This window comes from Heliangelus exortis, chromosome 11, assembly GCF_036169615.1.
Source record: "Heliangelus exortis chromosome 11, bHelExo1.hap1, whole genome shotgun sequence".
Lineage (NCBI taxonomy): Eukaryota > Metazoa > Chordata > Aves > Apodiformes > Trochilidae > Heliangelus > Heliangelus exortis.
The window spans coordinates 18,314,751-18,342,579 of NC_092432.1; the positions used below are offsets into that span (position 1 = coordinate 18,314,751).

At 38.1% G+C, this 27,829-nt stretch overlaps 2 protein-coding genes across 7 annotated transcripts in view; one reads left to right on the forward strand and one right to left on the reverse strand.

Moving 5' to 3' along the window:
- Positions 1–9,142, forward strand: part of SLTM (SAFB like transcription modulator) — a 34,578-nt gene extending 25,436 nt beyond the window's left edge. For all 6 annotated transcript variants that reach the window (XM_071755059.1, XM_071755064.1, XM_071755061.1 and 3 more), the window contains exon 21: positions 5,428–9,142. In XM_071755059.1, the coding sequence (XP_071611160.1) occupies positions 5,428–5,539 (112 nt within the window). In that variant the 3' untranslated portion in view covers positions 5,540–9,142. The remainder of the gene's footprint in view (positions 1–5,427) is intronic.
- MINDY2 (MINDY lysine 48 deubiquitinase 2) lies at positions 603–27,661 on the reverse strand. The gene is made up of 9 exons (XM_071755084.1): positions 25,906–27,661; positions 19,323–19,380; positions 17,628–17,692; positions 16,644–16,802; positions 15,697–15,799; positions 15,003–15,145; positions 11,356–11,529; positions 10,543–10,716; positions 603–9,091 (listed from the first exon to the last, which is right to left on the reverse strand). The coding sequence occupies exons 1-9, from the start codon at positions 26,596–26,598 to the stop codon at positions 8,972–8,974; spliced, it is 1,689 nt and encodes a 562-aa protein (XP_071611185.1). The 5' UTR covers positions 26,599–27,661; the 3' UTR covers positions 603–8,971.
- Between the last annotated feature and the right edge of the window lie 168 nt (positions 27,662–27,829).

The window sequence follows — 27,829 nt, forward strand, 5'->3', positions numbered from 1 at the left end:
CTGTTGTATCAGCAAATGTTTCAAGATGAGTTTAGCCAATAATTTACCTTGATGATTTAATGTATCTTCTCTGTTCAATCCTTAGAAGAAAAAGCTAAGTTCAATTTACTGCAAAAGTTTCCAAGAAAAAGTACAAGTTAAAGAGTGTATATCTATTTGGCTGCACTTCATTAGGTGCAAGAACACATAAAAAGTAAGTAATTGCTCTAAGGTGAATTTGTAGTGACTTTAAAAGATAAATGGAAAATAGGGACACTTTAACTTAAAAGACAAAGCTGTAGAGAGGTACAAAATAAAACTTGAGATATGACTTTATCTTGCTGACAGTAAAGAGGTCCAGATGTGTGGCAAGGGTATAAATAATATTTCCTGACTTTTTATGCTTAATTAAATGAAAACGTGATTGTGCAGATATTTCACTTGGATTAAAATACAAAACAAAAAGATGATGAGGGGGGGTGGTGAAGGAAATCTGATAGAGGAAGTTGCCAAAAACATTGATTGGATCAACAAGAGTCTAACCTTTCTTATTCCAGAGCAAGAATTTCTTTCTTCCTTTTTAGGATTTCATCCCACCTTTATTATTAGGAAAGAACTTAACATACCTAAATGAAATGTTTATTGAAGTTTGTTCACTTGAATGTTTTTACATACAATGAAATTCAGAAGACTGTTAACCTAAATAAATTCCAATAGTGTAAATATCTTAAACTACAGAGAGGCTGATAACTGGAGACACTTTAAAAAAAACAAAACCAGAATTAAACAGTTTCCTTTGTGGTACACAAATAAAAAAAGGGGTATTAAGACACAGAACTGGACTTCTCTGAAAATTGTGTTCAAAAATTATTTTAACAATTTACAAGGAATATGTTGCTTCCTTATAGTATTTAAAAACACATTAATACAATATAAACAAATTAAGGCTTTTTAAAATGCAAAACATTTAGTAGTTAAACATGTAAATGCTATTACAATGTTCAATAATGGTGCAACATGATGCAAGAGATCTCAGTCACATACATGGGTACAAACAGCACTGCATGACTAGATTTAATCATGTCATGCACTTTTAAAATAGGATTTTTAAAAACTTATCCTCTCCCCTCTCTTGGTAATTCTACAGTGTCTTGCATTAGCTTTTATTTTTGCATTTCCTTTTAAAACTAGAGTTAGAGCCCAAGGTGAGCATTAGGTGATAAAGGTTCACAGCAATAACTGCTGATTTTAACATGGCAACTGCACAATTTTGGTCAGTCTAGGCATGGCACATTAAAGACATTATTAATCTCTTAAGTCTTTTGGAACTTTCCCAAATTACATAGGTTTGGTTTGGGTCGTTTTGTTTTTTTTAATAAATAATTTCATTGTTAAAAGACCCAGTGAAAACAGTTGATGTGCTAGGAAGTATTTAACTTAACACTGGAGAACTGAGAGCAACTTCTTTAGGACTCGTGGTTGTATGTTTCACCTGTAGGTTTTTTTTTTAATAAGGTTACATGTATATGTAAAAGATCACCAAAAGTTGTACAAATAACAGCTACACATCTATTCACCAGATGAAAGAATAATCAATGATTATGAAAGTCTGAGAAGTTCTTTCACTGAAAGCTGTAAGATGAAAGATAAACCAAAACTTCTGTCATTTAGCTTCAAAGCTCTATCAATCAGGTTATTGCAGGGGAACTCATGACAATTATTTTTAAATCCCTTATAAAGGAAGCAGTAGTAAGGTATTCACATTCTCTGATTTGCTATGGAGGAACAAGTACTGAACAAGTAGCAACAGATTTAGAATTTATTTCTGGGGGCCAGGACAAGACATTTGATGCTTTCTTTAGCTCTGAAGTACCACCATGAAACTTCCTGAGGCTTGACCTGTAAACAGGGATTATACACTACAAAAACATAGGAGAAAAACCTGTGAGTGACATAACTTGTCCAATACACTCTGATAGCAAAGGGGGGGGAAGCATTAACTGCTTTCCTGTGCAAGTACAAACTGCATCAAAACCAAAGTCCTGCTTATGAACTGTATGAGCAGTCACACACTTTCACATAATGTTACACACACTGTTGATTTCAGGAGTTACCAAAATGCAGGGGAAGAAATACTAGCAACAAATTTTTCTTTGGAAATCATTGTACTCCTTGGTCACTTTTTAATGGGTTCTCAAAAGTTATTTTTGTTTGCAAGCCTCAAACAGAAGGCATGTAAGAAACCCAGAACTGCAAGCAGACTGCTGTAAACTGAGTATATGAAATGCAAGCAGGCAATTATTGCAGCTATTCATGATAAAAAATGCAAATGCTTAACTACAAGTAGTTTAAAAATTCAGAAGCAGGTTCTTCGCTTCACTGTATCTATCTGGAGTGTTCTTGAAGACAGCAAATTACTCTGCTTCTCCAAACAAAAGGAGGGTTTTATTTCCACAGCAGTGGAACAACTTGATTGTACAGTTCCCAAGGGCTGCAGTTGGCTAAAAAAAACCCCCATACTGTTATTTACTCACCACACACAGAACTTGTTCTCAAACTTTCAATCTGAGGGACTTCAGTAAAACTCAATTATGAATAAACCCAGTAATCTAATATAAAATAGCTCCTTTTGGCTCTGGTTAATCTGCAATAACAAAAGCCATAATATTAAAAGATCAGTTAATGCCTTGACACCAAAATACCTAAAAGAAAATAAAGTTGCACTGAAAAAAGGTATAAAAACCAAGCAGGCAACATGCTGAGAAGTTAGCAAAGCTGAAGACACAGTCACATTCAAAACTGAGTTGTTTTTTTTCTCCCTAAAAAATGCACAGGATAGTCTTACCACTAGTTTTCATCTTAAAAACAAAAAACAACAGAAAAAAAAGTATAAGCAGTATAGCTTAAGCTTTCTTATTTGGTCTGAGATTTTTCCAAAGAACAGTTTTGGTCACCAGCTTCCTCCCTCTGCAGCCTTTGGGAGATGCAACTCAAGTTGGAAGTACAAGCCTTTATTTCAGGTGTTTCTCCCAGCCCTCTGCTTGCAGAGCTGATACCTGTTGGTGATCAACTATGAAAGGTTTAGATAAATTGTGAACTGAAAATATGAAAATTATGAACTGACCCTCCTCATGGCAGTATTGGCTAGTAAGGAGTTGGACTGGAGAGAAAGTTAATATAAAAATATTTAGGACAAGCATTAAGCATTGCAGTACTGGTCTGGAAGTTGAAAAGGATCCTGAGAGTTACTCTGCCACCATTAATTACTGTGACCATAAGATAGCCCTGAACTGTCAGATATTGCAATTTACAAGCAACCCTACTAAAAACACAAAAATGTTGCTTTTTCTTTTTTTTTAAAGAATTATTTTCCTAATATTTATTAAATCCTTCTAGTAAAAGTTCTACAGCATAGGTTTGCTACTGATGAAGCAGTTTGTTAGTTTTAAGAGGCTGACTGCAGTACATGTAGCTAAATACAACATTCTCTTAGAAAATCAAATGGTATGGTTTTTTTTTAACAACCTCCATATAGATATATTACAAGACAATAAAATAATTGTGTTAGATCATTACAGTTCTCCAGAAACTTAATGCATTCTTTAATTTTGCAGAGCTGCAAAAGACAGTAGTACAAAGAACAATTAAAGGTAGTTTCAAAATCTGTTAGGAAAGCAGTCATCTAATTTTCTGTATTTCTTTCACAGAAAGGATGTGCATTGATAGCACAGGCAGAAATAATCACACTTGCTTTATTACAGCTGGCACTTGTAGTAAATTGTAATATGGACTTAATGACAATATATACTCAGAATTTCTACATTACATGGAGAAGTCTGTATCATCATGTCCTAGAATCAGAGTGGAAGGAACCTTAAACATCATCTAATTCCAACCCCCTGCATGGCTACGTATGTACAACAGCACTGATATTCTTATACCTGATTTTATAATTTCCATTAAATTTCATAATTTATCACTGCCAAAAAGAATAGTTTGGCAACGGTGAGAAGTTTTACTTAGAACTTTCCTTTAACTATTCTAAACCTGTATTTCAAAGCATCAGTAAATGTAAATACTGATTTTGTCAGTGTTATTTCTGTGTCTGAAGGCAGACATGTCAGTGTCTGTAGGCTTGGCAGGGTTTCCTAGATTACAAGCATAAACATAATTCATTAGCTTCACAGACTGGACCACATAAGCCTTAAGAAAAAATATTCAGTGAAAATATTAATGAATTGATACAGCCAGTTTCATATAAAGGGGGAAAATACATCTGTTTTCACCCTCTTATTTTGGAGTTCTCCACACCTAGAGATGATGAAACCTAAAGGATGTACCCATTACTCTGCTGATTTAAGTGCACTGACACTGGTGGTGCTGCTAATTGCTATTTTGACCCTTTCCTTGAACCAGAACAAAAGTTAAAAGCAGGCTTCAGACAGAAATACCAGTTATCCCAGCTTTTTCTGAAGGTGAAATCTAAAAATGGTCAATTATGTCAAGACTGCTTGGCATAATCTTAACTTTGAAACATTACATCTGAAGTCTTAACTCAGAAACTGTCTGTGGAAGTTTTACTAAGGCTTTTGATGAAAACAAGAGTGCATGAATTTCAAATCATGACTGAGTATCCCAGACTCAGAGAATCTAGGTTTATATGAGGTAAAGCCATCATCTTACAAGACACTGGTAGACCACTTCCTATAAATATGAGTTGTTTGTATGTCTAAAATAACAGCAAATGGAGGACAACTTGCTAAACAATCTCCAGAGGTGATGTAGGGACTTAGGTTCCAGCCTGTCTTTCCTCCTCAGCATTTCCCAACAGCACTGCTTCCCCATCACAGCAAATGACAGTTGTGCTAAAATCCATTGCTTTTCTACTGGACAACTCTAAGGACAAGCTGGGAACCAGGAGCTACATGGAAACACTGTGGAAATTCACATCAAATGCACTTCTGAATAAACCACTTTCTCCAAGTGTCCTTCATCTCACCAGACTTCCCCACGCAAAGCAACACTGCCACGGTGCATTATTGGTTAAGCTTAAAAAAAAAAAAAAAAAAAGGTAACTCCACTGAATCACAGGAGAAAAACGTTTGTCTGGGCTATTGCTGGGCTATATGAACATCTTTAAGGGGCAGATTTTCCTTGCAACCAAGGTCTTGTTACTGTAGCACAGACAGAAAAGATGCCAGAATTAATACTGCAACCAAACCAAGGTGTTATTTTTGCTTTCCTCAAATGTGCTTTCTCATGTGTCAATTAACTTGCATTTCCTGAGCCTACTTTTATAAAATAAACAACAGCTCTTGATGCAGGACGTTAAGGACTTTGTATAAACTTCAGCAATTGACTACACTAAGCATGCTAAGGGTAAGAATACATCTATTGCAGCAAGAAAGAAGTTTCATTAAAAGTGCACCATCTTCACCTTTTCTCCAGTACTTCCTGCTCAATACACCAGAAGATTCATTTTCAAGAACTCAAAATCCTTTTATTACGTTTGGAAAATGTTTTCAAGAACTTGTGCATACAAGTTGGAAGAAACATTTGACAATAATATGAAATATCAGGTGAGTGTAGAGACTGACTGGCAATCCAATGCAAATGTACACAGAAAAGCATATGTTTAATTTTCAGCTTGTGTGCCTGTGATCCACAAGAAGAGCTCTGTAAAGACAACCTGAACACATACTTTATGCTATTAACTAGATGGCTAGCTACAAAATATATTTTTTTTGCATTGTGTTTAAGTGACTTCTCAGGAATGCTAATATCATCCTCTGGTGTTACAATCTTCCTTTTCGTCTGCTTTGTTTGGTCTCAGATTCCCTATGAATGTCACAAAAATGTGGTGTTTTAGAGCATTTACAAAGTGCCTTTAAAAAAAAAACAAACATCGCTGGCAGTGCTCAGTTTTTTTTATGATTTTAAGAATACTTGTATTTAGCTTTTTATTTCACAATTACAATGCAACAACAAGAATTCTGAGTCTGGGTTTTTTTGTGCTAGCTTTTGTCTAGTGGGAAACCAAGTTCTACTCTACTTTTCTGGACACTTTCATATATATATGATGTATGTAAATTGGAGCATGGGCATGCTAAGTTGTATAAACAGATTTAAAGTATAAATCTGTAGCCTTTTGCCAGACATTGACCATCAAGAAGAGGCAAATGAAGTAAATAGTCAGAAGTTGACATTGTCTTTCTGGTACTCCATGAATATTTTGTAATACTGTTTTCCAAGCTCGCTATTAGAGATAAAAGCAATTCTGGTTTTATTTCTTTTTTAATCATCAGATACTATCATATATATCAACCATGACAGCTGCTTTTGGAATGGTTAGTCACAGCAGGATATAAATAAAGCCTCCAGCTGCATTACATTTTTTTTTGGATATTAAGAAGCTTGTAACTTTCTCCACTAAAACTCAACTCACGCAGAACAATGCTCTAGATTTCAGGAATTCTTTACCTTTTTCCAAAGCTTCAAGACCTGTGAAGAAAGGAGGATATTAACAAGATAACTGCTCAGACAGCACACCTGCCATCTCAAAGAATCTGAAATCCTTTACTCATTATTTAAAGAGAAAACTGAATCACGTGGGCGTTCAGACTGCACGATGAGCACTGACATTTGACTCTTCTTCCTTTATGACTAAATAACAATATTACCATAACTCCAGTATATTGGGTGTCAGTCTGCCTGAAACTGGAAATGTGACATGAATTTTTCTAATGCAAGCAAGAATCTCAGGCAAGAAGGTAGAGTGATGAGCTACAACGCCTGCTCCAGATAAATTTGTGCAAAAAGGAATTTAAAGTGGCAATTCTGTTACTGAAAATAATAAGATAACAAACACTTAGCTCGACATATTTATTCTTCAAGGTCAATAAATAAATGTAAATACACAAATTTGGAAAAATCTTAGTAACAGAATGTTTTTAAATAACATTCTGGCTTAGAGTCTTTGTTATTGACACTACTGGAATATTTTCTGATCTGCTCAAAGTAGGTAAGTCATGTTGGTGATCCTCCATATTAATTTGTTTGAAGAAGTTAGGCTGCTGCAAAGGAAAAAAGGCAGCAACCTTTACACTGACATAGAAAGTTATCTGAACTGCATACATTAAGTATTAAAATTACTGTTCTGGGGGTGACTTTTCTAGAGAACAGAAATTTTTAAATTTACAGTTTGCATATTAGATACCTCCTACCATTTATTACTTCGTTATTATAAAAGGGATATTATAACAAAAGTTGAAAAAAAAACAAGAGACAAAGCAATGGAAGAAAAAAGTGGTACAAACTGGCCCTTTTGTTACTAAGACATTCTTTTTTGATCTGATTTTCATTCTAGGTAGTCCTGTGATGACAGGTGCCCATCTCTGCTTGAAATAATTTTAAAGCAGCCTTTTCCTGGTGCACTTGTGTTTAGATACCCTCTCCTTTATTGACATTCCCCAAACACCTGAAACCAAGACTGTCCTATTCCACCTGGCTGCCTCAGCTTTACCAGCTTATTCTACACTAATGCACTTACCCAGGCTTAGAGCATGAATACATAAGATGTCCAGGAGAAGCAGCCTTTTTGAAAAGTATCTACAAATTGCTAAATATAAATTTTTATAAAAAAGGTTCCACAAGAAGGTAATTGTTATTGACTTAGTGGAAGTGGAGGAAGATTTGTGGTTCCCTCAAAATTCAGCAAGTATTCTGTTTCTGTATTCTATAAATACTACAAGACACAACATGTTTATTTGGTTCCCATAAATTAGAAAAATCTGGTTTCCAAAAATTCTAAATTAGTGATTTAAATAACAAAATATTACACCTGACCACCTTTGCAAACCATCTCAGAGAGCAGCCTAGCTTCTCTCTCTCACCCTTCAGAAGTGTGCTTTTTAAGAATAAATGATTTATAAAAGAAACAAGAAAGTGTTTTTAACTAGAGTACACTTGCTTAAATATACAAGTGGACACATTAACGTCACTGTAAAGTTCAAGGTACTTCTGGAAAAAAGGCAGATAGTTAGTTATTTTAACTCTGCATTCTTATATAGAATAATGACTATAATAGACCTTAGTTTCCTCTCATCATTCACCTAGCATATGGAGAGGTCAATAAATAAGAATTTACCTGGTCCAGTTTACCTACAAGAGAGAAAATACTAAAAGAAAAAAAAAAAAAAAGTTACCTATAAAATTATTTCTTTAACCCTGATAACATCTGAGTTGCCATACCCAGTTTGTAATTGCAAGAAAAGCAAACAATATTAACCTTGCTTATTAATAAATGCCCCATTTTCTATGACAATTTTTTGTACGATGACTGTCAAGTCACCTACTCGTGGGGCAAGAAAGCTGGCCAGGAGGTGCAATGAGGAACAGTATAAATCTGGGTTAAAAAAAAAAAAAAAAAACAAATATACCAGATCCAGAAGCAAAGAAATCTGGAAATGAGGAGGCAGTGCCCAGCTGTTACTTGGGCTCTTGCATCTTGAAGACTATACCCAGCCTACGACACAGTTTTATACCATGTTAAGTAACACAGAACTCTTGTGCTAGTGTACAGACTTCAGGAAAAAGCCTTACACAAAATTAATTACCTCCTTTGTTTAGAGTAGAAGATAAAATAGCTTACTAACTGACGTCATGAGTAATGGATGTCACTGTGACACAAAACTTGCCATGATTTGTGTGTTCAGCTACAAGGTGCAGTATTTCTTATGACTAACTCAAAGCACAGCCACATCCAGCTGAGATGTGGAATTCCATCTTGAGCAGCACGCACTGTGACTTTGAAGAAAGTTTGTGTGATTGTAACAAAGTCACCCATCCTCTCTTGAAATGTGAACATAATCTATGGGGTAATCAGGCACAGGCGGCATGTAACGGGTTTGTCTTCCTTTTTTTTTTCTTTTTTTTCTCCTTGTTTTTTGCTTCTGAGGACATGCACTTGGCTCCAGACTGAATCCATTTTCTATTACAAGAGAACACAGCTGTTCTTCTCTTTCTCTCTCTCTTTCTCTCGAGGTTCTTTACGTTTGCGTTCGTTACTCCCAGATTGTCTTCCACTTGCTGGAGAAGCAGCACCTTGCACCTGCTACGGGGTAAAAAGAAAATCCTGAGTAAAATAAACATTTTTGTAGATGCAGTCTGAAGTATTCCTCTATGTTCACATTCACAAACACAAGTTTAACTATTATGCAAATAGAAGAATTCAGGTCGGGTGTCTCCATATGAATACTCCAGAACTACCACAAAACTTCTAAAAAAAAAAAAAAAACCAAATCAAAACAAACCCAAAAAAACCCTGAAGTCAGCAGAAAATACATTTTCAAGTCCTGTGTGTCCCTTCTGTTGTGTCCACATATTCAGATAAGTTTTTTCAATACTAAAACTTGACTTGAAGCTTTTTCTGGCACTTGCTGATTGGTGCCCTGGAATTTTTTCCTAGTTTCTTTTCTAAGAACAATCCACATTTCATTCAGGAGGTTGGTATGCAAGGGCAATGTTAAGTTTTGTTAATTCATCATCTGTTCCTGTTATTCACAGCTGCAAATAAGCATCCTGTTAAGTCCTGTTATACAGGTTCTTCAATTCTTTCTACCTTTTTTGCATCCAGCAGTAATAAATTTTTGTCTTAGAAGTAGCTACTGATTATTCTGTTAAAGCAATAAGCAGTGGAAATAACTTGTCAAAATTCTTCCATGCTTAACAAGCAGATCAGTTAATTGTTTTAAATTGCTTCAGGCCAAAGATACAGCTTTGATACATATTTTTTACATAGTTGTAAATAAAACTAGTTTTAAATCTTTGGTGGCTAATCAGTGGTTAGAAGTCCTTGGATCCAGAATGCCAACTGAAACATTGCCTCTTGCACACAATAATCAGGTATATGGCAATTCTTAACACATGTGCATGGATCTTTTTCCAAGCAAATTGAATGCAACTGCTTATGGGGACAAAAAAAAAGCACATTTGGAGAAACTTAATTTCCTAATTTGAAACAGGACAGATTCACATAATACCATAGACTGAAACACCTAAAAGTGTAAAGCAACAAACTTCTGGAAGACAAAACTTTGATTACTGTCAAAAAGCTCTTACTTTAATGTTGTTTTGCAAGTCATGTAAAATATAAACTAATGAATAATATAGTTTATTAACTATAAACTAAATTAAACTAATTAACTAAAATAAAATTAGTAAAATATTAACTAATATAATCTTTGTAAAATTATGTATAAACTCATTCCCACTTAAACAGGATGAATGAAACTAACTCAGAAGGTTAGGCTTGCTCTCAAGGATTTAAGTGGCATCACCCAGTGTATCTGCATGCATACTCTGACAATTACAACATATTTCTTATGCATACTCTGACAATTACAACATATTTCTTAAGATTCCTGTATTCATCCTGTCACTTGCTACACAGAATGTAAATGGCAGTCTTATCAGTCTGAAACACCAACATATCTGTGTCTATATAAATATTAAATTAATACTCTCCAAAACTCATGATCACATCCTGTAATTATGGTTTCTTACCTGGACCTGAGCAGCTGCTTGTTCTTGTTCCTGATAATATTGAGAAGCTCTCCTGTCCTCCTCTTCCTGGAGCTTCTTTGCTAGCTCAAGATCACTGATTCCTTCTGGGATCTGTTCCCAGTTAATTTCTTGATTTTGCTGCTCTTGTTGTAGAGACAATGCCATCAGGTAATCCTAAACAGCAAACTTGTTTATTAATGCTCTTTCATATAGAAAAGAGCTAAGTCATCTCTTGTGAATTCTGCAGCACGTGCAGCTACACAGTAGCACCCATCCCTTTTCTCCAGACTCATCTTCACATGGATTTACCTCTTGGAAAACAGGCATTTGTTTCAGAACATGTTCATAATCTGAACTGCAGAAAGGCTGAACACAGCTACATTCCTCTTTTCACAGTATCACAGCACACAGAACACAAAAACTATTTTTTTTTTTTAAAAACTGCTTTTAGGTTTAAATTCCATTACCTGGGCAGCAGCAAAAGACAGACAGGGGTGGTTCATCCCAGTTCTGGGTAAAAGTACAGATTTTAAAGCTGTCTTTTTGTAATGTGCCTGATAGAATAATCTACTTAATAGAATAATCTGCTAATCATGCTTGGTCCTACTCTTCATCTCTAGAAGCCATGCTGATACTTCAAAGTAGAATTTTTGAGAACCCCAACCCAAGTATCTACAGAAATTTTACAGTCCTATACGTGCATGAGTACACATGCAAACACACCTCTGTAAGTATATGACTAAAAATAAGCAGTAATTGTTATATATAGGCACAAGAAAACAAAAATATAAGAGAAAAGCAGAAATCTAGTACTTGATCTATTTGATCCTGCTGCCCTCTGTAGACAGTTTCAGGGTCTGATGGAGGCCGTAGGTGGAATTCAGAATCACAGAAATTTCCATCACCATCCACATTGTGTAAGCTTTCCCAGACAACTTTCTCTTCTGTAAGAAAGCCCTGGTCTGTCACCAGCAGGTAAAGCTGACCCTGTGCAGAAGAATAAAGAAAAACACCCATCTGGTGAGCTTGTTTCAGAGAGAATTTATGTTTTCTGGTTTTAATGTATTATATATGCATTGAAGGATTCATCTGTTCAACCAAGTACCACAAAAAAAAAAATGGCTCAATTGCAATCATGTGATTGTTATGTGGTATCAATACAGACCAGAATTAAAGCTATTAGGGTTCATCTGTTTTGTTGTAAAAACTGATGTTAAACTTTAAAATGTCTCAAATTTATGAATTTTGCTCTTTGAATTATTTCAATATCACCAAGTATTTCTTTTTCTTAAACTAGTCACACTTGTTCCTCAATTCTAAAGCCAATTATAGAAAAGAAAAGCATAAAAGAACTTGGAAAGTTCTTGATTTTCCTTTTAAAAAGCTTAGTTATCTCTTTTTTCTTTTCTCCAATAAGTGCAGCTAAGACCAATCTTATTCTACTTTCTTCAAACTAAAAATCCAAGTCTCTTCATTAAAATATTTGCCCCCCAAAAAAACCCAGAACATAAGTATCCTCAGCATACAGATCACTGTGTCAGCTGCACTCAAAAGATTCCCAAAGAAAATGTTGAGGTTTAGCTTCATTAGAGAAACACTTCAACAGCCAACATACACAAGATATTTTTAAAATTATTGATAATTACTCAAACTGGCAATATTTCTAAAAAATACACAGGTTTTATTGTATCTACTTGATTTTCATAATATGCTTAATTCCCTCTTGTTTAACTTCATCACTGTTCAGTTTGTACCTTTCCATACAGAGATTTGGAGGGGGACAAGGGAAGGGCAATATTAGAGAAAGACAAATGGCAAAGTTCTTGTCCTTAAAGTTCTAAACCTTCATTTTCTCTAGCATGTGTGCACCTTCTGTTTTTCTAATTGACTTGACTTTTCTCCATAATCCAGCTACTGCTGACTACTGCTCAAGCAGTAAAGTGAAAGAAACTCCAATAAAAATCTGCAGAGCTAGCATTAAACCTAGTAGGAGCAGAAAAAAGCACTTGAAAAAGTCTCAACTCTGTGCCAGCAATGCATTTGGCACTCATGAGTATCCTGGAGGTCCAAAGATTTTTGAATAGCTGATCCTGGCTAAAAGCCCAAGTCAAGTCTATTCCTGACTTCCTTGATATGCAAAAATACTTGGTCATATTGCTATTGCAAATAGCCAGGTAGCTCAGAAACAGACAGAAATCTTACAGCTGATTTAAAAAAAAACACACAAGTATTAAGAATTTGTGCTCATTATGAGTTTCTTGACATCTCTAATTCTGTACCACTCACCAGGAATCAAGGTAAAATGAACACTGTAAAACTGACAAGCCCAGGAACTAAAAGCCTGTAGATAACACAGAAATTGAATGCTAGCTGCAAGTGAAAGTCATCATAACAACTATGGAACATATTCCAAAACTCAGCACATCAGAAGTCTAAGGACTTCTCAAAAGGGACAAGATTAAAACCACAGAGATTTTAAAGACGTAAACCTTAAACACTCAAACCATCTTATTCAAAAATTTTACCTTGGTATTTCTTACAACTTGGATTTAGTTCTTACAGTTAAAATTCAGACAGATTTTTACTCATTTCCTCAAACTGTTATGTATTATTAATACTGGTTAAGAATATCTAACTCACTGAAGTGTTGCATTCTGTTTCTTTAAGGAAAAACTATCTCAACAGGGAAGTGTTTACAAGTATGAAGTTCATAAAACACTGACAAACACACACCAGGTTTTGGCCTTTCAACCAAACGCTGGGCTGCAGAAGAGGACAGTCTATGTTCTACAAACAAAATTTAGTAATGAAAATTAAGGCCAAAGTGACAGTAATTGACTGTATTTAATACAAAGAATATTTTATATTTTGGAGGTTTTAATTATAGCACAAAAATTGTGATTTCCAGAAAGATTTAAGGCTTTCACCTGAAGTAATCTTTTAAATGTAGTTAAAAAGATTTATTGCACATCTAGGTACTATTTGTACTCAGAAAGTACTTGTACTTAGTATCCTCTTTTTAAACCAAACAGTTTTGAGGTTGGGCTTTCTTCCCCATACTGAGAAACCATAAAATAAAATACAGGCTTACATGACAAACTACTACCAATTACTAAAAGAGGTACATTTAGAAACATTGAGAGAAGCAAAAATATACCTGATAAAATTTGGACATAAGTGAGCTTCATCAGGAAAGATAATTATAGTTGTGACCATAAAGAGATATTCCATAGCTTTTCTTTTTTTTTTTTTTTAAACAGAGGGAAGATATTCTTTCACCTGCCCTGCTGCTTGTAGATGATACCATTCTACACAGACTTAAAATTGATCTTAGATGTGCTCTAAGAAGCTACTGGAAAACTAAATGTGTTACCTGTTTGTACAGAGTTAATCATTAGGAGTATTCAAAGCTTTAGCTCAGCTTTTAAGTATTCAAAATGCCAAAAGGTAAGCACTGACAGCCAAGATTAACAAATGGAGAAAAAAGGAGCAGGACTGCCAAATGGAAAAGTTAATGTCATTCACATGATGTACATGACATAACATTATTCATAAATGCAGGTGTACATGAAATTGAAGTCATAGTTAATAGCAGATAACCAAAATATAATTTCAAGAATTCTATACAAAGCCAAAAACTCATCTGTATGTTTGAGAGAAATGTCTAGCTGAGCATGTTTTGGCATTGCAAGCTGAGGAAAATTTTACTTCAAAATATTCACATTCATTACTGCAGAGAAGGGAATGATTAAATCCTAGGAGACAATTTGACCATGCCCCTTTCTACTGAAGTCAGAACCATAAAAATAGACCATCATCTTAGCAAAGGAAAAGTTGTGTTACAACAAAAAAGCTCCATAAATAACTGGAAACTTGCTGAGCCACGTGAGAGGAAGGAGTCTCAGAAGCATTAACCAAGTTGTCACTTGATTTTTGTACCTTGGAGAACCCCTTTTACAATTTTCACCATTTTGCTTCCCTAGTTTGAGATTTTAAGTAATCTGTTCCCCAACAAAGGGAACCAATATTGTAGCTCACCTCTCAACTTCTTAAAACATTTGGTATTTTGAACACCAGGAAGGAGCTTCTCATCTACTGGCCCAAATGTAAAAGAGCTTTACATCATCAGAAACAAGAAATTAAATACATTTATTAACCTTATAGCCAATCACAAACTGCAAGTTGAACCATGTAAGATGTCATCATACATAAACACAAAGGGGTTAATAAAGGGAGCAAACTGAACATAAAGGGAAGAGCTACAAAAAAAGTGATAATGGTTCTTGATATCTGTAACACTGATGTGTAATTCACCAGTAATACTTGCTTCAGATACCACATTCACATATATACACCAAAAAAAATGGAATTTATTTCTATTTCAAGACAAGGGAAAAACAAGACTTGCTTTGAAATGAGAAAGCAAACCACAACAGTAAAGACAAAAATGTTGAACATACCTTGTATTTGGTCATGGTGCTAAAGTGGTTGTTCCTGAAGAACACACAAAGCTCTCCCTCCTGGACAGCTGAAGTCAACTCACACAGTCCATGGTATGTCAACTGTGTTGCTGTGTTATTTAGAAATTGCTCAGCTACAAATCCTACAAAAGCAATACATACTGTTATGTTTGTCTACAATATACTTCTTAATATATAAAACCTGTTTACAATGGTAAATTTTTACCACCTTCTCCCTACTAAGGTGGCCCCCTAGTACCACAAATGTAAGGAAACACATTCAGAGAGAGGAAAGTGAGTTCAAAGCTCTAAAACCTCATCACTGTAGGTAACCCTCTCACATTCTGAAGTGGTACAGCCATTCTAATATTGCTGATTTTTTCCCTGTCATCATATAGTACATAATTCATGTTCTAATCATAGGAAATTATACATAGTTGAAACGTGAATTTTGCCCATAATACATTTTCATAAATGGACATTCTCTCCAGCTTTTTAAAAAGTATATTTAATAGGACAAGATAATGGGACTAGCCCTTGAAAACTGTTTGAAAGACAAGCACAGTGCTGTCTGGCTGCCCAGACAGAATGGAGCTCTTCACACTTTACATGCTGAGACCCACATACAAAATATGTAACTAAGATTTAAAAGGGTACATACTTTGATACAGATACATAGAAGAAAGTTACCCACCTTCACTAACCAGTTCACTGTTGTCCGACTGTTTACAAGAAATTATCTTCTCCACTAGCTGATTGTAACTGCAGTTACCAACTGCTTTTACTATGTCAGCAACCTGGAGCAGGAATGAACAGCATAAAAAACAGAGAACTTACCTTTTTGCAGAACAGAACACAACTGTAAGCCTATGGCACTTAACTCATTAGAAAATAAGAGTTTCAACAAAGAGAGAACGTTATCCCCCTAAAAATCCTAAACCACAAAGTTCCAGCCCAGACAGTTACATATTTTGTGGTCTCAGATCCCATTTTAAATCCTTAAGTTACTGCTTAATGCCAAAAGCTAAAGTGGATGGAGGGGAGAATGGGGCATCAATTAGCTCTGCTTGATAGGAGGGGGAAGTCCAAGGGGCATGCAAAGAAAGAAAACTGAGGCAAATTATTCCAGCCAAAGGGGTCAGTTTCTACCAAAGTAAACAGTACCAGCTTACTGTTTATTAAATAATACCATTAAAAATAAATTATGTTTGTTAAAGATTGTTTCTTTCTGATGGGTTCTAAAATCCTCAGTTCTTAAAAGCAGTTGATCCTAAACCAGAATTAAAGACAGGTGGAAAGCAATGCTGTACTCCTTCCAAGTGTTCTCTAATGAGCTTTCAAAAGCAATGAGTGGGACACTGTATCTAGCAACCTACTGCCTCCCTCAGAACAACAATCCTCATTTACATGGTCACAGAGATTCAGTGTAGAAAGTTTTCAAAGTTAGCTTGGCTATAAACCTAGTCTCTGCAAAGCTGTATCTTCTCTCTGAAGAAAATCTTAAGTTTCTGAGTAGATTTTTTTAAAAATCAGTTTGTCGTCATTATTATTGACTCCAGTTAAAATGCTGAAACATCTCTTCTTCCCCAGTCAAATTCATAACAATTTCTATTCTGTTTGAACTACAGATAAAGGTGTTACCTGAGGGTCCACTAACCATCCGTGGTACAAAGGGATATCAAGAAGATCAAACACTATGCACTCAGGTGTGTATTCAAACACTCGTACACCTGTGAACTTCACGTTGACATCCAGACCCGTCTGTAACTTGTGTAGGATTGCCATTGCATCACTCATGTTCTGACAGGAAAAAAAAAGCAAACAAAACCCAACCAATTACCAAAGAAGAGTTTTATACACCTGGGGGTTACTCTTGTAACCCTCCATCATTTAGAAATCAATTTTAAAAACATAGCTAATTTTGTTATTACAAAATTAATTAATATACTTTGCTACAGGTACTATTTTGGATTCTTAAAACAATCTACAGTCTTCACTGTAATTCCAACTGTGTCCAGATACTCTGTTTGGTTTTCAACATTGAGTAAGAGCCAGAAAAGAAGACCTAATAATAAACAGAAGTAGCTTGAAACCTAACATCCACAATAAATTCAAAACACTTTTCAATGAGTAATCAAAAAAACCCGTTCTCTCAGAGCTTGAAAAATTTGCTCAAAAATATGTACTACATCAGTATTTTTAAAACTAATAGCATTGAAAGACATCTATGATGACAAAAATAGTAGTCTGTGAAAATAATACTGCCTTTCATAATATGAAATCAATCTTTTTGGTCCATCACAACTTAGGAAGGGGATCTCTTTCTTGCTCAGTTTACATGCTCAGAGCAAGTCTAGCAAGGATCACAGAACAGAGCACACTGAAGGGCACATAAAAGTAGACCCTGTTACATATTTCCATCTGTAATTCCATGTTACAATTCCTCAATAAAACCACAATTGTTTCATTACACTGGATGCTGGCAGAAAAAGAATAATTTTTTGTGCTAACAGATACTGAGGTTTTCTTCACTAATAAGAAGTATTTATAAATCATAACTCTACACTAAGTCTAGAAAAAAAAACAACAGACAAACTACAAACAACACTTTGTATCCTTCCTTACCTGCTCGTAATTTAAACGCTGAATTTCAGATATCTCCTTAGGCTTTGCATCAAGAATATAGTCTCCTAAGAAAATGAAAAAATAAATTCAGGTTTATTCCATTCTCAAAGCTTCAACATTTCTACAATCATTTCTGCCTGAAGCTCACTGATCACAAATACCACCCCTGAAGTTTTCTATCAAAAACTTGTATTGCTTTATAACCTGAATTATAATTATGGAGTACAATATGAGGATGAAAAAACAAAGTAAGATCATAATCAGAAATAAAATTCAAATGGACAATATTGTTACTAATGCAGCATTCCAGAACCTCTGAGTATCAAATTATCTTAATGATACAGAAATTTACCTCCTTCTTTGCCTCAACTTAAAAATACAAAAGGTCAGACTGTACACTCTAGGATATGTAATTACATAATACAATATGAAAATGCAGCCACTTATCCTAATGGATACTATAAATATTTTGGCATAAGCATCCATACACCAATACTTCTGAAAGACTTGCATGCTATCTAGGTCTACAACACAAGGTTACTGAATCATTTTCAGTGATTGGAAATCATAAACTGCCTCTCCAAAATTTTCAGGGTTTATTTCACTCTTTTTTGTATGATCCATTCCCTTGCTCCATTCCTAAAAAACCAGTCTCCATTACAGGTTTCCTAATTATAAATCTTTTAAGATTGTTCCAAGTGGTTGAAGGGCATCTCCATTTTTTTAAGCTGCAGAAGAACCTCCAGCTGCCAATCCTGTTGCCTGAATAGGAAGCTAAGTAATTTTGTTATTCAATTTAATATAATTCTGAAGTTAATATATGCCTTCAAGAAAGAATACAAGCATTATGCAAGTGATTATGCAGTGACTTCTAACAGTATTAATCTGTCAATAGAATTAGAAGAAATGTTTAGACACAAGCCACAAGATTTCTTAAGGGTTTTTTTTTAAATAATTACATAATTAACTTTTTCCTTCCACTGAAAGATTCAGCAATATGCTTCTGAGAAGCTACATTTTTTACAAGCAAGAAGAAATAAGACCTTACTGTATTTATTTTTTTTTTATCCCGCTTAAGAAAAAAACAAACCTACACTTTTAAGATCTAATGTTTTATATTTGTTAGACTACAAAGGGATAGAATCAAGGTACATATAGCTTAAGTACTATCACAACTGCACTTAAAACACCTGAATCATTCTGGGCTACTGAAGTTTTTTTTCCATCTTTTCAGATGGAAACAGCTGCAGTTTTGCTGCACACTAAAGCTGGTAATAGAGTAGTGGCTGCAAATGAGGCCTGAATCACTGTGATAACTGAATTCATTTTTCCTGTTATTTTAACTATGTTACACTATCAAGGATTTGTGTTACTGCAGAGAACTAATGGCACAGTTGACTTAATATGTTCTGCAACATTACCAAAATAGCACTGTAAGAGAAATGAAGAAGTTAAAATCTACCAATGTGTTGGTGTGCCAAGCAGTACCAAGTCCATCAGTAGATGAACCACTTAGGAAAGCAGCACAGAAAACTTCTAGAAGCAGGTAAGGAAAAGCATGAATACCAGAAGTAGTCTTCCTGAAGCATGCAATCAGATAAAGTTGAATAAAATAGTAAATAAACATTTTTTTATATGGCTATTCACTAGTTAAGTGCAATACATAATTGAAAACCATTTATTTTGATTACTAACCTAAGTATTCCATGAGCTGTTCAGCTGTTATTATTTCCATCATTGGTGGCAGCTTAATCTGTGGAAACAAAAGTAAATTAACATGTCAAAACAATACAATTTACAAAGTATCAATAGGGTATTTCTAGACAAATTTCTTCTGATCACATTTACCTCACCAATTTACAAGAGCATTGGTGCTGGGACCAAGCACATTTACATAACAATTACAAGGAGAGATTTAAAAAAGGGCTTTTTTTTTTTTTTTTAGAGAAATCACATGCATGCAGCAGTTCCTCTCCCACCAAAACATTTCACTAGCATTCCCCCTTGACTTCACAGAGGTTCACTTGCTGCTCTAGCTCAGCTACAAGTATCTGGGATGAATAAGACAGGGAAATGAAGCCAGACTTGGGTAAGAAAATTTCACCTAACCCTGAAAAGGCTTTGACTCTGCCTTTATGGCAGCTCTTAACTGAGTCTTAATGCAGAGAGTTCCTGCAGACTGACAAGAGGCTGTAGAGAATCTGGTGGCAGCAGCTGCTGGGAGAGCAAAGCCAAGACTCACACAGATCACAGGAATCAACCTCCCAGCTTCATCTGCTGCTCACATTTCAAGGGTTTGGTTCAGAGGAGATGGGACACAGAGAACTTGGTGGTGAAGCTTCCACTCCCCTCTCCCATGTGACCTATTCCTGTCATCCATCACCTGCTAAAACCAACCACCCCAGCAGCAGCCAGAGCCAAAGCTGCTGGGAAACCCATCTCTGCTGCCCAGCACCTTGGGTGAACACTTCGTGTGCTCCCTCTCACCCTCCCACCTGCAGCAGCACCAAGGCACAGTCACACCCAGGTATGCTTCTGGCAGCCTGAAGGAGCACCAGAGCAGTGCATTGCCTTTAACCACAGCAGGCTCAATTTTCCTCTGCAGAAAGATTAAATTTCTTTTCAAAGAATCCTAGAATTGGCTGGGTTGGAAGGGACCTCAGAGATCATCAAGTCCAACCCTTGCTCCACTCCCCCCGTGGTTCCCAGCCCATGGCACTGAGTGCCACATCCAGGCTCTTTTGAAATATCTCCAGGGATGGAGAATCCACCCCTTCCCTGGGCAGCCCATTCCAATGCCTGATCACCCTCTCCCTAAAGAAATTCTTTCTCATGTCCAACCTAAACCTCCCCTGGCACAACTTGAGACCTCTTGTGCCCTCTTGTCTTGCTGAGAGTTGCCTGGGAAAAGAGCCCAACCCCCCCCTGGCTCCAACCTCCTTTCAGGGAGTTGGAGAGAGTGATGAGGTCTCCCCTGAGCCTCCTCTTCTCCAGCCTCAACACCCCCAGCTCCCTCAGCCTCTCCTCATAGGATCTGTGCTCCAGTCCCTTCCCCAGCCCAGTTGCCTCCTTTGGATCTGCTCCAGCACCTCAATCTCCTTCCTGAGCTGAGGGGCCCAGAACTGGACACAGGACTCTTTGAGTGGGTTTTTTGCTTGGATTTTAAAAACAGAGAGGGAACTTCATCTTTTCATCCTCTTTCTCTTCAACATTTTATCACTAAGTCTAGAGAGCCTACTGTCTCTTTTATTAGGAACTTTTAAATCAAGTTCCTCAACACTGATCACTGTTCTCCTTGACAAAAATACATGATGTGCAATTGTTCTCTCATGCTTAAGACTTCATAGGCTCCAAGTACTTTGCTGGTTGTGGAGAGGAAGTAGAAAGCCATGAGATTGAAGAACAATATATATAAAGCCTTAAAGGCACCATCCCAAACTCAGAAATACAGTATAGCAACACACAGTACTGTTCATACTGTGATGGAGAGAGCTTCCTCCTCAGTCTTTAAAGTAATTTATTTAATAACTTTCCAGAGAAAATGAGGTGTGATTGGACAATCTCTCTCACTACCAATTTTAACCATATTTGACAGAAGGCAAATGTGTTAAAATATATGGATTTACAAGATGCTTCATTAAAAATACTTATCCTAGCTATACCTGAAGTGGTTTGTAGTGTACAAACAGTAGAGATGAGCCAGTATAATATAAAGGAAAATCAGCATTGCCCCTTCAACTATTAGTAGGAGTACTGTGAAAATTCTTTCAGGACTGAAGCTAGCTCTTCGTTCAAGTATTTTATTTAAAACCATTCATATAAGCTCAGCCAGCACTGCTTGGGGGTTTCTGCTCTGTGCCACATCTGGGAATGTAGAGGCACACTACACTACAAATGGCATCTGTAAGGCATACTCAGATGGGTTACCCATATTTGAGTCTATGTACTTTTGGTATTAACATATTAAAAAGCAGATGCTAAGAATTAAAATAGTATTTGTATTACTGGCTAACCTGAATTTTCTCCAAGAACTGTAATCCTAAGCAATTATTTTTTAATGCAGAACCAAAGTATCTCAGGTATTCTCACATCTGCAAAATCTTTCATAATTAACCACTCAGTTAAATGCTAAGCAAAGTTAATGGATTACTTCACACCATAATTTTAGAGCTGGCCTGTTTTGTGGGACTTTGATCACACCACTGAGGTAGGCTAATGGGGTTCCAACAGAGTCATAAGTACTTCTGAACAGAGATGACTTTTGGAAAAAAGAGGGAACATGACATTTCCTAATTGCTCAGAGCTTCAACATGAGGGCTTAAGCCACAGGAAACATAAAAATAATAAATAAAAAGTGAGAGAGAACTCATAAAGAACCAGTGTCATTCTCCACAGAAATCAACAGAAGAAAACAATGTAAGCAGTGCTACCCATTATTTTGAGGGCCAAGTTTTCTCAATAGGTTTAAATGCTTAGTTTCTATATTTTACCTGATTTTTACATGTTAGGAAAAACCTGTTTCCTCAACTCTTATCCACTTCTTGTACCTCTCTATTGCAGTTTCCTGATCTTTTGCCCTGATCTCTCTTCTCCCTAACTCCAGTTTTCATGTCTCACACTTAGAAGTGGCAACCTAAATCCTCCTCACCTGACTAAAATGTGAGGTACAGTTGAGCCACCTTTGTAATTAAAAGACAAGATCAGTAAGCAGATTTTCAAAGTGAACAGTTTGTCTAGTGTAATTTATGCCATTTCTATGCATTAGGGTACAAACTGGAAAACTGCATAATAATTTTAAATATCTTCCACTGTATTCTCCCATTCTTCAGAAGGCCTTAAAAAAAATATTTAGTCGGGCACCAAACCAAACACTTTCAAAAATACTATGCATATAGAAAGGGGGCATGCAAATTTCTAATAGCTTCTCAATTGTAGTCTCAAAATATTTTCATCTAAAATATGCAACAACCCTGAATTCAGAGTTCTGGAAGAGGTGAGGACAGCTTCAGTCTGCCTTGACAAAAAAGCAATTAATACTCCCTTCCAATACAGATAAGCTTCATAAACTTATCACATGGTAGCCTCATAGTGCTGCTACCCAATACCTCAACATCTCCTCCCTCGAGCAGATTTCCTTCAGTCCCCAAAACATGCAGATACAGGTGGTCTACAGAATTGTAAACACAGCTCATCCCAGGGATGCAGGGAGGAGAGCTGCCAAGGCCTCTGCTGAGCATTCATCAGAAGCTCACCGGTAGCACCTTTGGAGGCTGAGCAAGTTCCCCCGAGCAATCTGTGCAAATTCTGGCCATACGGAGGTTTAGCTCAGTAACAAGAAAAAGCAAATCACATGCAAAGAGCCAGTGCCAGACCTCAGACCAACCACTGCCACTGCAGACTCCCACAAATCAAATGGATGTCAGTGTGAGCATACTGTACAGCTCCTCTGAAAACCAGGTTATTTTAATGAGAATCCAAAACCCAAAATCTCTAGCTACAAATTTTTAACAATCTCTCTTCTCTGTACCTCAGTTTGGATAAATCTAAGCAAAATTACCATTTAATTCAATGCTAGAAGTTATCAGGAAGTGGTGCGTGGACTATACCTAACAAAGGCCACAAAAAGTACTTAGAGAAGCAAGTTTTGCATTGCTAAGCTTAACTACATAATGAGCCACGGGTCTGAGGAAAAACTGAGCAGTCTTCAGACATAAACAAGCTGAAACACAGCATCCTAAACAACTCTAGATCTGAAGAGACAACCCATGCCTGTACTTACCTTTTCAAGTGCTTGTTTCCATACTCTACTGCTTTTGCTGCCATCACAGAAGCCTAAATGGTTACTGTTTACACTGTTCAGCACAATGATTACCTTGTCCACTTGGTACCATACTGTTTTTTTGTTTTTTTTTTTTTACTTTGAAGAACATTGCTGTAACACTTCAGTAAGCAAAACTCCTCCACTCTGTCTCCTGAAGGCTAAACTGAAAATTAAGCTTATACAGGCAGTCTGCAAAAACACATCATTGTAGAAAATTCCATAATTATAACATTTAAAAGTACAGCTTCTAGTAGTCTGGCACCTCAAAGCTGTATGCCCAGACTCCTTTGAAAGTAGTGAATAGGAGAGGTAGCAGTTTTATGAGAAACTTAGTGCCAAAACCTGGTTCTATCAAAAATGGGGTTTTTTTGTGAGCAGTCCCAATGGGTTCTGCTATTTTGTAATTTCCAAAAACTGCCAAACCAGGATCTCACAGATAAGAACATAGACACAGCACTCTCAAATAATCAATTATTTTAAAATAATCTTTACACCTGTATCCATAAGGATCTTAATTCTAACATCAAAAATACCTCTAAAAAGTGCATAATAAAAACTGAATAATGCCTAGCAACAGAGAATAAATTTGCTTTGTGTATAAACAAGACATTCATAACCACTAAGTAGAAATATTTTTAGTACCTACATTTACCCAAGATACAGCACATCTTAAATCTTCCTGTTATTGAAATCCTTTAAGCAAATTAACAAACAACCTATCTCTCTATCTCAGAAAATCTTTTTAATTAGGGCAACTCACACACACAAACAGGCCATAAAACTGCTAGTATATTAAAACAGGACACCAGCATGGGTGTAAAGAAGTTTGCATTTTAAGGAGCTGATACACCTGAAAAGGTGAGTTCTCCTTAATATATCCAAATGTTTTCCCTGATTATGGCCCACATGCCCTCTAAACAGATTTAGTAAATTAAGATTTATATTCTAAGCAAATTGATCATGTGTCACTTGTCAAAAACAGTGATGAGAATTCAACTTTTGTTGCTGCACAAGCCCAGCTGACACACAGGATTGGATCTCAAGGTGATTGCTCCCATTCTGGAACATCAAAAGCATCTAATTGGGCATGGAAAGAGAAGTGTCAGTGGAAACTAGAACTAGTATTGTAACTATTGCTTATCAACTCTGAACACATCATCTGAAGTTGTTTGATACCATATCTACCCTACAGGATGTCCAAAACTCTCAGCCATGTCAGGACAGAGTTCTGAGAAGGAAAGCTGGTGGCCTATTTATATGCTTTTGTTAAGTGAAAGGTTAAAAAGGAAACTACCGTAGTCAGGCATTTCTTTTAAATTCTTTTAAAGCAGCACTACACAAAATGATTAGGAATTATAAGTGGGGTCACACACAACTTCCCTATGCTGGTTTTACCAACAGCTAAGTACTTGTATCACTGTATTCAGAGCTTACCACATGAGGTATGAGCTATCCTGGAAATGGTACAGAAACTATAACTGAAAAAAACAATTTTCTGGAAAGTCACCTCACTATAAAGAGGTTTATATTCCCATTCTGACCTTTTCCTATGTCGCCTATTACACCTGTGAAAAACCTTCTACTCCTCCAATACCAAATTTCTTTCCCTTGACACTACAACGTAACAATTATTCTCATGAAACTTTCCTGTTCTACAACTCCATCCTATCAGCTTCACAATCTTTTGGGACTGAATTGTCAGAATTTCCTACAAAGTAGCCCCTCTGCTTGCTCTGCAATGCACATAACCTTATACCCCTTCTCCAATAAATACTTTTGCTTACAAATTTTAATTAATTACATTATGCTGTACATTTTAGATGCTTGTGAAGAATTATTTTAAGACAGAGGAAGGTTTGTGTCCAGACCATAAGAACTTTCAGGTTTCAGAGCTGCACTTGATCACAACCTGATTTACCAGTTCATGTAAATACAACCTATGCTGCATAACTACACTGCTGTATCACTATTACTTAGGCACTTACTTGTACAAATCTGGTTTTTTTGTACAATTCTGAATACATTTTGTTACCCAAAACTAACTTATTATCCCAAAATACCGCACATGTTTTCGGTGCTATAAATAGTAACGTATACTTACTAGAACCCTGCACACAGCTGCAAACCACGTATTACTCAGTTTAGTAAAACAACACCTAGATTTTGATTTCTGTTTTAGGATAAAAACGCAATAATCCTGTATGTGACAGCAGGACCTCAGCAGTACGCCGGCCATACACTTGCAAACCATTATTTATTTCCCAAGTTCTCTACGCAAGAATGTGCTAAACAGCAGAACTAAGCCCGCGAATTAATCAGCGCAAGCTCCCGGCGCTGCATTAACGTGGTTTTGGCACAGGTGTCCCCGAACGCGAACCGCCCCGCCAGCCCCGGCGCCGCCCGGACGGCACCGCCCGCTTCCCCCCCACCCCGGCCATGGCGGCGCACACACGGTACCTTCCAAGCCAGGAGCAGGACGTTCATAATGGCCAGCAAGGGGCAGGGGCCGTTCTCGTTCTGGGTGATGACGGGCGTGTTCTCCTCCTTCCAGCGGACCCACTTGATGTGGTAGACGGACTGGCCCGGGAAGCGCTCCTTGGAGGCGGAGAGGAGCTGGGAGCCCGCCGAGGGCCTATCCCCGTCAGGCTGCGGGGCCGGGCCCCCCGAGGCGGCCCCCGCCACTACCGCCTCCTCGGCGTCGCTGTTGAGCTCGGAGCTGCTCGGGCAGCAGGAGTGCAGGTTGGAGAAAGACTCCAGCGAGTCCAGGCTCCGGGACTCTTCCCCCGGCGGGCTAGCGGCTTCGCTGCTCCCGGAACCGACCCCCGCGGCACCGCTCTCCGAGGTAGGCGCCGCTCCGGGGCTCTCCGGCACGGCCAGAGCCGCGCCGCCCTCCGCCGGCGAACTGTCCTCCGCCGGTGAGCTGTCCTCCGCGGCCTGTGAAGGAGACGCCGTCCGAGGGGCTGCGACGCGAGCGGGGACCGGCTGAGGGGAAGGGCTGCGCCGCCCGCCGCCCTCCTCAGCCGCCGCGGGCCCGTCCCTGCAGCCGCCCTCGCCTGCCACCGCCTCTTCCAGGAGGAGCTGGCTGGCAGCGCCCCCGCCGCCCCTCTTCAGCGAGCCCGGAGGCGGCGGGGGCTGCGCCAGGCTCTCCATGCCCGGCCCGCCGGCCGCCCGGCTCCTTCGTTCTCTATTGGCACCGCAGCGGCTGATCCTTCGCCAACAGCGCCCAAGACGCCATCATAGCAGCGACGGCTCCGCCCCGCCGGGGACGTGTGGGCGGGAGGGGGAAGCAGCTGCGGGTCACAGAGGGCCCCAGGCAGGGGGGGGGCACCCCGGGGGCGGGGCCGGTGCCGGCGGGCGGGGGAACCCTCCGTGGGGGCGGGAGCGCGGAGCCGGCAGCGGGGGCACGGGCTGGGAGGGAAGGGGAGGGAAACAGGAGGGGACTGTGAGCACCAGAGAACCGCGCGAAGCCGGAAGGGGCGGCACGAAGCGTAGCAGCCGCGGGACAGAGCCGGGCCCCCGGCCGAACCGGTCCCGGGACCAGCGGTGCCTTCTCCCTTGTCCCCGGTAGTACAGCCCCTCTCTCGCCCCGATACGGTACCACCGTGAGCGGGAGGCACAGCTCCCCGCCCCCACGGCCCGGTGTGGAGGAACCGGGCGGGGCCGCAGCTGCGCGCAGGGGCGGCGGGCGGGGCCCCCGTGAGGTAAAGCGCGGCGGGAGGAGCGGCAGTGCGGGTATCGAGGAGTGTTCTGTCCCCAGCGATTCAGCTTCCCTGAAGGCTTTCGGAGCTTTTTGTTGTATTTTGTTGTTACGTATCTATATATAAAAAAAATTACCGTGACGAGTATAACAAATGTCTTGGGAGTCGACACAGTTGTGTTGTTACTCAGGCTTCACCCTAAGGAATCTGTAACTTCCTTCTACAGCAACCTTCAGCTGCTCATCACGTATTTTAAATACAGTTTTGGAAATATATTTTTTTTTTCTGTTAGTAGTACTCTCATCGGAGTTCTTGGTAAACAGTTACATCCGTTTTAGCAGCCTTATCTGAAGGACATTCATCGAAACTACTTTCTGCATACTTTTGCAACTTTTTTCAACTGCGACAGCATTAGTCGGGGAAGTTGTTTATTTTTTTGTTATGAAAAGGCAGTAAGAATGAGAAAGGTAAATAGAAGGGCTCTGTCAGTAAACTGAGAAACTTGTCACAAACCCTAAAGTAAAAAAATAAATCTTGGAACTAGCGTTTCTGAATGTGAGAGTAAACATACTCATAAACAGGAAAAATTTTTCCTGAATAGCTCACGTTTTTCTCTTCATTGGAGGATTTTCCTTTACACTTGAACGTTGTTTATGACAGTCTCAAAATTAAGAAATCCCAGT

What these genes read in the sequence shown, in the direction of transcription:
- MINDY2 (XM_071755084.1), bottom strand. Translation starts at nt 26,598, where the DNA reads ATGGAGAGCCTGGCGCAGCCCCCGCCGCCTCCGGGCTCGCTGAAGAGG. An exon ending in GATGGTTAGTGGACCCTCAG is followed by an intron (nt 15,800 to 16,643) that starts GTAACACCTTTA and finishes TTCCTGCTCCAG; the next exon opens with GTTGCTGACATAGTAAAAGC. An exon ending in GCACCATGACCAAATACAAG is followed by an intron (nt 11,530 to 15,002) that starts GTATGTTCAACA and finishes TCTTCTGCACAG; the next exon opens with GGTCAGCTTTACCTGCTGGT.